Below are 11,162 nucleotides of genomic sequence, written 5' to 3'. Positions count from 1 at the left end.
CATGGGTCCAGCTCGTTAGTCTGACAGCAACTACATCTACCAACACCAGCGCACCAGAACTTGTCCCTCAGCCAAGCCCAGCTGATGCTGTGGCTCGTTCCCCACACGGCTTCTCCTGTCCTGGCCTCCCTGGTCCTGTCAGAATGGCTTCCACGCTGAATTCTGTTCGCCCTTATTCCTTATCCACTATCTGCTTTCCAAAGATGTTCTGGGGGGCTGGGGATTTAGCTCAGCGGCACAGCGCCTGCCTGGCAAGCGCGAGGTCGTGAGTTCGATTCCCGGTACCGGAAAAAAAGAAAACAGAAAAAAGATGTTCTGGGGCTTGAAGGGGAATCTTAGTCATAAGGGAAAGGACATGAACTAAATTTTGCTTTCAGGATTAGGAACTTAAAAGTTGTCACGATAAGGAGGGAAAGAGAGGTTGAAGAGGAGAAGGAGAGGAGAAAAAAAGAAGATTCAACACTTACCATGTACAGGCACAAATTCCCTGTGATGGATGTTATCATTATGTATATCTTAAATGTACCAATAAAATTGATTTTTAAAATGAATAATACAATTGAAAAAAGTTTTCAGGAAGGGTCCTCTGGCTCCCCTAAAGATTCTAAACTATTTCTGCAAATGCAACATCACCATTATCTAGAAGTTTGTTCAAAATGCACATTCCTAGCTGGGTATGGTGGCACACAGCTGTAATTCCAGCTACTAGGGAGCTGGGGCAGGAGGATCACAAGTTCGAAGCCAGGTTGAACAACTTAGTGAGATCCTATCTCAAAATAAAAAGTGCTGGGGATACAGCTTAGTGGCAAAGTGCTTGACTAGCCTGTGCAAGGCCCGGGGTTCAGTTCCTAGCACTGAAAAAAAATAAATTCCTGTACCTCAAAACAGACCTACTGAATCTGAGTCTATTGGGACACCTGTTAGTCTAGCAATCTGTTTTAACAAGCTCTCTGGCTGATTTTTTTTTTTTTTCCCTTTTTTGTTTTTGGTCTTTTTGAGACAGGGTCTCGCTATGCAGTTCAGGCTGGCCTTGGGCTCACTTTGTAGCCCAGGATGGTCTTGAACTCACAACGATCCTCCTGCCTCAGCCTCCTGAGTGCTGAGATTACAGGCGTGCGCTACCACCTCTCCAGCCGATTCTGATGCTTGCTAGCGTACAAAAGCACTGAGCTGCCATGTCTTGTTATTAAACAACAAACATGCAGGGAAATAGAGTCCAAAACCTTAATACTTTAAACCACTTCTCCCAAAAGGAACCAATTCTCCTTTTGTGCAGATGACAAAGGGACCCCACAACATGAGAGAACTGAGAGAACAAGCTGTATGCCCAGTTGGATCTCTTGAGGACAGATGGGGAAGCAGGAGTTCAGCTAGTGACAGCTTCGGGGTCTGTTTTGCTCAAAACTGCCTTGGGAAATCAGCCCTAACCCCTGGAAGACCAGGCCAACTCAAGGATCTTCTATGGCAAACATTCTGTATAAAGATCCAATATTTTCTGTAAATATAAGGCAGATGGTTTGTCACAACTTTTTAACTTTGCAAAAGTAGCCACAGGCTCCAAGTCCTTTGAGGAACAGTTAGCTAAAATGTTTTCCCACTCTGTGGGTTGTCTGCATTCTATTGGTGATTTATTTTAAAGCACAAAAGCTTTTTAATAGGATGAGATCCCAGTTGTTGATTCCCGTGCAGTTTGGGTTTTGTTCAATGTATGTGCATTCACGTTTATAATAGCACAATTTGTCATAGCAAAATCTTGGAAACAACCCAAATGCCCATCAACTGATGAATGGATAAGAAAAATGTGGTATTTTCATACAATGGAATATTACTCAGCTATAAAGAAAGATGAACTTGAGGCTTTTATAGTAAATGGATGCAACTAGAGACCATACTCATAAGTGAAATAAATCAGAACCATATGTGTAATTCTGTATTGTCTCCCTAGTGTAAGAACCTGAAAGAGTAAATAAAACTGAAAGGTAAGATAGTAGATACTGTGAAAGGGAAAGAAACTGCTTAATAGGAAAGAACAACTGGGATGAGGGATATATATAAATATACACACACACAAGATAGCTAGGATAATTGTACTGCTAATTTCTATTGGTTTATTGAAAGGAACAGTTCATGTTTAATTGTTTGATCAGTCTTGCATACCTGTATCTGGTAATGTGAGCGACCACTTTGAAGAGAACAGTAAGTAATACAACAACCACTGTTGATTTCCTGTCATCTTGTTTTGAAATTCTGTATCATTTTTATAGTTTTTGTGTTGTTTTGTTTTTGTCTTTTTTTGTTATTTTGGCTTTCTTTTCTCTTTCAAATAAAAAAAATACCATTTTGCAAATACTTTGAGAAAAAAAAAACAGTAGCCATGGGTAGTAAGTAAACCAATAGTTTGAGTTCCAATGAAATTTTACTTAACAAATGGAAGAAGCAGGCTAGTTGTGGCCACGACCCAGTTCGCTGACCCTTATCCCAGCTAGGGAGGCAGGGACTTCCTTGTAGCTCTCATCTGATGTGGGAAGCTTGGAGCCAGTCTACGCACATCCAAATCAACACACACCATCCTACTCCAGGACAAACTGGCTTTCAAGGAGTAGGCTGAAGGACATCCACAGCTGGGCGTGGTGACACACGGGAGCCTGAGGCAGGAGGAACTCAAGCTTAAGGCCAGCCTGGGCTATACAGTGAGTTCAAGGCCAGCCTGAACTACATAGCAAGAGCCTGTCTCAAAAACAAAAACAAAAACAAGAAGTACATCTACATTCTCTTCCCTCAGTAGAGCCTGACCCAGAGAACAAGGACCACTGCTATGGCTTGTGTCTAGATGGCCCCCAAAAGCCTCATGAGGTCATAGGTGGGGCTTTTCGGAAGTGGTTGGATTTTTAGTGTGTGCTGCTGGGATCAAGGGTGTGTGATTACTAAATTAGTCCATTGACTGGTTTGGCATAGTTCTGGGTAGGATTAAGGGTGCTCCACCCTGCATGTGAGTGCTATCAAGCTGGATAAAATATAAAGTATAGAAAGAGAGTCACTTATTATTTGCTGCTTTCTACTTGGGTGCTTTGCTGCCTTCTGCCTGCCCTGAACTGTTTATCCTCTGCAATGCCCCTCTACCATGGCACCCTGCCTTGAAGCCAGCCAACTATGACCTGAAACCTCTACAAACTGTGAGCCAAATAAATCTTCCCTTCTTCAACTTTGGGTGTCGGGTATTTTGTCTCAGCAAGGAGAAGAGTAACTAAGACAAACAGATGGGAAAGCACAAACCCGCAGGCTGGAGTGAATTCAGCTAGGCAAAAGAACTGGGTTGAGTTCAGCAGCAGAAAGCCTTGTCACTCAGGGTTATCAGCCAATGTTCACTCAAAGGCTTTGAAATTTATAAACTCCGTACTTGTAAGCTTTTTAGCACTATAACAAAAATAGCTATCAATGGTTTACATATGAAGAAAAGAGGATTTTCAGCTCAGTTTTGAAGGGTTAGGGGCACGGCAGTGGCATCAGCTCAGTTTTGGTGAGGGATGGTACACACTTGGAAGATCTTACACAGCCAAACAGGAAGTCAGAGAGACTAGGGTCCCACAGTCCCTTCTGAGGGCACACCCCAGTGACCTAAGGACCTCCCACTCGGCCCCAGCTCTTAAAGGGCCCATCACCTCTGAATATCACCAACCTGGCGAGCAAGTTTGTAACACAGGAGCCTTTAAGGAGACACAAACCATACTCTCACAACACCACAGTCTGGTGTGAAACTACTTTATCATTACTTCAAAATAAAAGACAAACATTTTAAAGATACACAGATTTAGTTAGATACTTTAAAAAAAAAAAATCCCGCCATACTAGGGATTGAACCCAGGGCCTTATACTAAAGTGCCTTATCATTAGCTACATCCTCAGTCCTTCTTATTTTGAGACAGAGTCTCAATAAGTCTCCCAGCTGGTCTAGAACTTGCGCTCCTCCTACCTCAGCTTCTGAGTACGTAGTATTATAAGGGGCACCACTGAGACCAACTCCCGATACATTTCTTGCCTAACAAAAGTGGAGTACACTGAGCTAGGGATGTAGCTCAGTGGTAGAGTGGTTGCCTAGCACGTACAAGATTCTGGGTTCAGCCCCCAGCACCATAAAAAAAAAGATGGGGGCAGAATATCCTCATCACAGGAAAAAGACACATTTGGGGAGGCTGAGTCAAGAGGATCTTGAGTTCATGGCCAGCCTAGACTACAAAGTAAGACCGTGCCCTAAAAATAATAAAAATAAAAAAATAAAAAACAAAACCTTAATATTTTAAATTCCCTGTGCTAATTCCACTGCATGTGACGCTCCTCCTTTGATTTCACCAAAACAACAAAGAATTAAAATACACACACAACACTCAAGTACCTGCGAAGTCCTGTAATACCATGGCTTGCATTCATAACATTGGATGAAGAAACAAAGAAATGAAGTCCATTTTAATCAGTGTGCCCACAGTTCGCGGCCTCTCCTTGGGAAGCTGCAAGGTGTCCTTGAATAAGATCCTGAACACGGGACAGAATAATCTCGTTAGAGCTGCTGCAATTCTCTGGACAGTATGGTGGGTCTATAGTCAAGACCCCAGCCACACACAGAGTCCTCTGTGACTCTCCTTGTTCAGCGATGGGGATGTGGTTCTTCTCAAGCCACTTCTTCAGGCTGTTCTTTCTCTTTTCCAGGTCCTCGGGGCTGTAGGCCTCACAGTCTCCAGACGTGAACAAGCGCGCCAGCTTCTCTCTCACTCTGTGGTCCTCACCCACAATCTCAACAGTCTGCACAGAATGTCCCATAATTCCAGTCACGGACAAGCCGCCATCTTCAAGGAAGTTCACAAGGACAATACTTGGAAGGAAAAAGAAGTTCAGAGTAGATTTGCAAAAGAAAAGCCTGAAGGCCCGCACGACTAATGAAATAACTGGGCTAGAGGCATCATAAACCCAAACAAGTCACAAGAGTACGAGGGAACAATTTTACCCGTCTGAAATTACTCTTCTCACCACCAAATGCTTACACAACATGTATTCACTGAAAAGCCTAAACTATTTGCCCAGCTTAAAATTAACCATTATGGGATATAGGTAATATATTAAAGAGTTAATGGGGTTGAGGGTGTTTGTGTGTTCGGTAGCATAGCTCATGCTTAGTATGTGTAAGGCCTTGAGTTTGAGCCTCAGTATGGAGGAAAAAAGTTATGAATGCCTTAAACATGTATAAGATAGGGTATATATTTAACTTGTAGAATCAAAAAAATAGTAAGTGAATATAGTTAAAAAAAAAAAAGGCAAAAGATTTATGTAATCTAAAGAGAAACCAGAGTATATCTGAATATATTAAAGTAGGCCAGGCATAGTGGCACACACCTGTAATCCCAGCACTTGGGAGGCTGAGGCAGGAGGCACACCATGAGTTAGAGGCCAGCCTGGGCTCCACAGTAAGTTCAAGGCCATCCTGAACTGCCTAGTGAGACCTTGTCACAAAAAAGAAAAAAAAGAAAGAAAAGAAAGAAATAGGCAGCAAAAGCTAGCAGAAAATAGTAAGAACAAATTTATGCCAGTAATTTTTAAACTTAAAAAACTTTCTAGAAAATAAACTATTGATGCAAAAAAGAATGTGACTAGGTCTATACTCTTTTTTTAAAAGAAAATGAATAATTTAAAATCTTCCCATAGAAGGTGAGGGGAAAAAAGCCACACAATTTTATTGATAAGGTCTATCAAATTTTCCAGGATCAAACATTTCTCACTGAACCAAATTCTACTAGAAGCTATAACAGGGGATCCATACCTCATTTAATGAGGCTAATATACTCTTGATGCCAAAAAGGAAAAATAAGTTTGGAGCAGATTTGCAAAAGAAAACTACGAAAAGAATCATTCAAATTGAGAGACATTCCACAAAATACCTCACTAGTACTTTTGAAAACTAACAAGGTCATGATAATAAGGAAAGACTGAAAAGATCAGAGGAGACTAAGGAAACATGGCAGCTAAATGTAACCTGAAATCCTGGATTGGCTCCTAAACAGAAAAAAGCCATTGGCAGAAAGAGCAGTAAAATCTGGATAACCTCTGTAGTTTACCTAATGTAAATTCTTAGTTTTAGTAAATGTACCCTGAGTATATGAGAGATTAACATTAGGGGAAGATGAGTAAAGAGTATATGAAATTTCTGCAATCTCTTGGTAACTTTTCTATAAATCTAAAATCAGTCCAAAATGAAGTGTGTGTATATGTGTGCCTCAACCTTAAAGGCAGCCTTGCCAGGAGTGGTGGGGCACACTTGTAATCCCAGCGCTCTGGGAGGCTAAGGCAGTCAGATTGCAAATCTGAGCCCAGTCTGGCAATTTAGTGACTCAGTGTGACCCCGTCTCAAAATAAAAATTTTCTGAAAAGGGGCTGGGTATGCAGCTCAGCCCAAAGGCCCTGGGCACAATCCTCACCAATAAATAAGAAAAGAAAGAAAGAAGTCTTGCAAAACATAAATCTGATCCCAATCAAACCTCTAGATCTGAATACAAATTTATAGGAAACATGGGGGATAAAAGAACAAGTTAAACTACACCATGATAATGCAACAAGCTAAATCCAGAATGTTTGATTCTGTAAGACAAATGACCTACATTCTTAAAACTAAATGACACAGAAAACAAAATGAGTGTAGTCATACATTAAGACACTTAAAGAGACAAATAGACCAACCTGAATGAATCAATATAACAGGGAACTTTTGGGAGGAGGGGTTTGAGAAAGGATCTTACTACATACTATAGACTGATCTGGAACTCACTATGTAACCCAGACTGGCCTCAAACTTGCAGCAATCCTCCTGCCTCAGCCTCCCAAGCGCTGGGGTTAGAGGTATACACCACCATGTCTGGCCTAAAAGGGAACTTTTGAGGCAATAGAGAAAACTTAAACAGACTAGAAATTAGTTAATATGAAGTTTATTACTTTTGTTAGGTGTTATAAGGTGCTATTATTTTGTTAGGTGTATAAATGGTGGTTACATGCGTTAAAATCCTTATCTTTCAAGAGATATGTTGAAGTATTTGTGAATGCAATTGTAAAATGCCTGAACTGGGTTTAAAATACTTGGTGGCGGGTAGTGTCCGTTATAGGACTCTCTTTACCTCTGTGTATGTTTGAAATTTTCCATTAAAAATACAAGAGGAAGGGGTGGGGATTTAGCTCAGTGGCAAAGCACCTGCCTGGCAAGCGCAAGATCGCGAGTTCGATTCCTGGTACCAGAAGACAAAAAAAAAAAAAAAAAAACAAGAGGAGCTGGGCGTGGTGGCACATGCCTTTAATCCCACTACTTGGGATGGTGAGTCGGAGGCAAACCTGGGCTACACAGCGCATTTAGGACCAGCCTGGGTTATAAAGCAAGACCCTGTCTCAAAAAAAATAACACAGAGAATTTCTAAGTCTCGTTCCTATGAATTTGGCTCATCTGACAGTGTAACCCATATTCAGAAAGGCAATCAGCTTCAAAGGTAGTTAAGTTCTTACGCGAGATAAGCTCGCCTTTCACTGATCTGCTTTGTTCATTCGATTATAACATACCGGCAGCACAAAGGCACGTCATGATTTCAGGGAAGCAGGACGCATACTCACTTGGCAGAGACCGGGTCTGTGGTTAAAAGCCATCCTTTGTACTCCTTCTTCTCACTCGCTAGTACTCTGACTTCTTTATAAACGTAATCTTCCCATTCTAACGGGCTCTTCTTAGTCCATTCACTCATGGTCACCAGGTGGCTAAATCTAAAACCACCATGTTTGGGTTAATATATATGTTTCACACAAGCAGATGTCTCACCTGTAAACGCCATACTAGAAGCCGAGAACAGTGATTTGCCTCAAATTCTTAATACATTACTTAATACAATTAAGTATTCATATATTGACCTAGGCCTGATGACAAATGCCAGTAGTGCCAGCTACTCAGGAGATTGAGGCAGAAAAAATCATTTTAGCTCACCAGTTCGAAAAACTGGGCAGAGTAAGTAAAGACTCTGTCTCAAAAGCAAAAGAAAATGAGCGAGGCATGGTAGCGCGAACCTGTAATCCCAGCACTCAGGAGGCTGATGCAGGAGGATTGCCACCAGTTCAAGGCCAGCCTGGACTATAGTGAGTCTAAGGCCAGGGAGACCCCGTTTCCACAAACAAGCAAAAAAAGAAACACACACACACACACACACACACACAGGAACAAAAATGAGTATTAATATATGGAGTGGAGCTGGGGATGCAGCTCAGTGGCGCAGCGCCTGCCTGGCAAGCGTGAGGTCCTGAGTTCGATTCCCGGTTTTTTAAAAAATGCACAAGGAATTGATACTGTAATTACTTGAGAGCGTTTAATTGTATCAGGGCAAGGATAATACCTGTATTTATAGTTCAGTCTGAAAGCTGCGGGGACACGGGCTGGCTGAGGGCGCAGCGTGGGCAAACTGGAAGCTTCTACCCCACCTTCCCATCCCGGAATTCAGGCCGCTTTCGCTCTGCCTAGGAATCCTGGTCTGCACAAGGATGGTCACACCCCTCAGTCTAGCTTTCCTGCGATCGGTGTTCACCCCACACCCCTGCTACCCAAAACTGAAGCGGAGAACTGTGACATCCACCCATTCGCTCCAGCTAGGTGTCTCCACGAGCCAGGGCTCCGATTTGTGACAATTTCTCGTCAAGTCTGGAGGTTGTGCAAAGGGGCTGCAGCTAAAGCTCTGGAGCTGTGATCTGCGGCTGCACAATACTTAACAGCTGTACTCAAACCAAGTGCTACTTAACGTTTAATCCCGACAAGCACAGAAGAAAGCAAGTACTCAGCTGGTACTCTTGGCGTCACTTGGTACTCAGCAACCACGCTGCTAGGAAGGAGCCTCGGTCCGGGCCGCCGGGACCAGCATGCTTCGCGGCGCGTGCGTCACTTCCGTCCCCCACAAGCCTCTGTTTTGTAGTCCTCACCTCGGTTAATCCCTTGGAGTGTGAAAGTCGCGGGCCCTTAGTTGCAGGGCTGAGATGTTTGCGTACTAGAAACCCTCTAAATTCGGTAATGCCGGGCCTCTCCATTGCCACGGTGGACATCTCAAATAGTCTAGTTTGTTTGTTTGTTTGTTTTGTAAGGAAGAGGCTCATATCAGGTGATAATCCTGAAAAAGTGTACAAGGTGGTACATTTTGCGTTTTGTTTTTCTTTTTGCATTTTGCTCTTTGCTTTTTGCTTTTTGAGACGAGGTTTCACTATGCAGTTCAGGCTGGCCTTAAACTCACTTTGTAGCCCAGCCTGGCCTCAAACTTGCAGCAATCATCCTCCCTATGCCTCAGGAGTAGGCTTGAGAAGGCGCTGCTGCTATGGAGTCAAAGAATTTAACCCCCTAGATAGATCCTGAAGCTCTAAAAGTGTGAAATGAACGTGCTGTGGGGAAGAGCCCCGGGGCTAAGGTCTTTCCTGTTTGGCTTGTATAGAGCAGTTAAAATACATGCTTCTCTGGGTGGGCCCTCCCTACGTGGAGCTGGAGGTGCAGAAGCTGGGAAGAAATACGCTGGGTTGTGTTGGATTCTACCACACAGATCACTCACTGCAAACCCCTAGAGCAAAGCACTTCCTTCTGCTACGGACTCCTGGTCATGTATTTAGTTAGCGTCTGGTTTACTACAGAATAGTATTTTTCAAGACTATAATCCTGAAAAACTGTGCAAGGTGGCACAGGTTTTTGTCTTTGTTTTTGTATTTTGCTTTTTGCTTTTTGAGACAAGGTTTCGCTATGCAGTTCAGGCTGGCCTTGAACTCACTTTGTAGCCCAAGCTGGCTCAAATTCGCAGCAACCGTCCTCCCTACGCCTCAGGAGTGCAGGCATGCGCCACCACCCCGAGCAAGGTGGTAAAGTTTGAATTCCTCCTGCACAGGTGAAAACAAAGGGAAAGTTATAAGAACAGAAGAATTAGAAGACTGTGGAACCAAGGTAAACAACATCAAAAATCAATCTACTTTTCTATTACTGCTTGGAATGGAGTAAAGGTTTCTCATTGACGTCAATAATCCCCCCTAAAACCTTCCTTCATTCTGAATGAGTTGCCTGATTATATTAATGTGGCTTTAGTGGATTAGATTTTGCCAGTTAAAGCTCTCTGGAAACCTACAAAGAGGTAATGTAAATTCCAATTGTTATTATACTGGGGAGGAAAATTACTTCAAAGATTCAGTCCAAGAGAACTACAAACAATTTGTGACAAGTCTTCATTTGTATTTTAAACTTCTTTGAGACAGAGTCTTGCTTTGTAATCCAGGCTGCCTTGAACTCACTATGTTGCCCAGGCTTAGTTAGAACTCAGAAGGATCCTCCTGCCTCAGCCTCTCAAGTGGTGAGATTACAGGCATGCACCACCACACGTGAATTTAAGCATCATTCTATACTGAAAAGTGAAAGACTTCAGCCTTTGTCTTCTGTATTTGTAATTCTGTAAGTAGAAGCTAACCTCCAATGCTGCTCACTCCGGTAGGTGTCCCTCCTTTCCTATTCTCTGCTGCCCTCTCTCCCCCCTCCACCTTCTCTTCCCTCTGTCCATTTCCTTTCAGGCATATAACTCTGCTCAATCTTCCCTACACATCTTTAACCCTTTCATTTGCCTAGTTAAAAATTGCTCGTTTTAGATTTTTCAGGTACATTCAGTTTCATTTGGGCAAGAAATATTTATTTTCAAAGGGATTTTTATCCCTTTTCACATCAGTTTCCTTACAAAAGCTAGAAGATAACATTAGAAATAAATTCCTATATGAACTGCAATGAAAATACCAATAAAACACTACTACAAAAATAAGCTCTGCTTCAACTGTTAAAACCCAAGGCGATTATCACACATAACAACTGCATGTTCCGTGTACACATCTTGCTTACCCTGACAGCTTGTGTGCTTTCCTATGTGGTGGTCTTGTCACCTCTCTTCCTGTTTTTTCAGGAGTTTCTTATTATATGGTACAACATACACTTAGCAGGAGAATAGGCTGTCCATGAATTAAAATATCAAATCTGTAATGAGTGCTTAAAATAGACATCAACACTTTCACATAAGCTGTTTACTTGCTCACAAAACCTAAAACGTAACATCAGAAATAAAAACCTATGTGAACCATACTGTAAACACAAACAA

The 11,162-nt window shown here is 42.4% G+C and overlaps 1 protein-coding gene across 5 annotated transcripts; it reads right to left on the bottom strand.

The window, feature by feature from the left end:
• Positions 1–4,387: 4,387 nt before the first annotated feature.
• On the bottom strand, positions 4,388–8,933 carry Gemin6 (gem (nuclear organelle) associated protein 6). 5 transcript variants are annotated; one of them, XM_005390892.1, is made up of 3 exons: positions 8,843–8,933; positions 7,636–7,782; positions 4,388–4,864 (listed from the first exon to the last, which is right to left on the bottom strand). In XM_005390892.1, exons 2-3 carry the CDS (start codon positions 7,761–7,763, stop codon positions 4,462–4,464), a joined length of 531 nt encoding a protein of 176 aa, XP_005390949.1. In that variant the 5' UTR covers positions 7,764–7,782; positions 8,843–8,933; the 3' UTR covers positions 4,388–4,461. The 5 variants fall into 5 exon arrangements, with proteins under 5 accessions (XP_005390949.1, XP_005390953.1, XP_005390952.1 ...); XM_005390896.2 differs by having other exon boundaries at positions 7,636–7,776; positions 8,843–8,903; XM_005390895.2 differs by having other exon boundaries at positions 8,803–8,888.
• Positions 8,934–11,162: the final 2,229 nt, after the last annotated feature.

The sequence above is a fragment of the Chinchilla lanigera genome, unplaced genomic scaffold (genome assembly GCF_000276665.1).
Source record: "Chinchilla lanigera isolate Chin_1 unplaced genomic scaffold, ChiLan1.0 scaffold00040, whole genome shotgun sequence".
In the NCBI taxonomy this organism is placed as follows: domain Eukaryota; kingdom Metazoa; phylum Chordata; class Mammalia; order Rodentia; family Chinchillidae; genus Chinchilla; species Chinchilla lanigera.
This window is presented reverse-complemented; position numbering and strand designations above follow the sequence as displayed.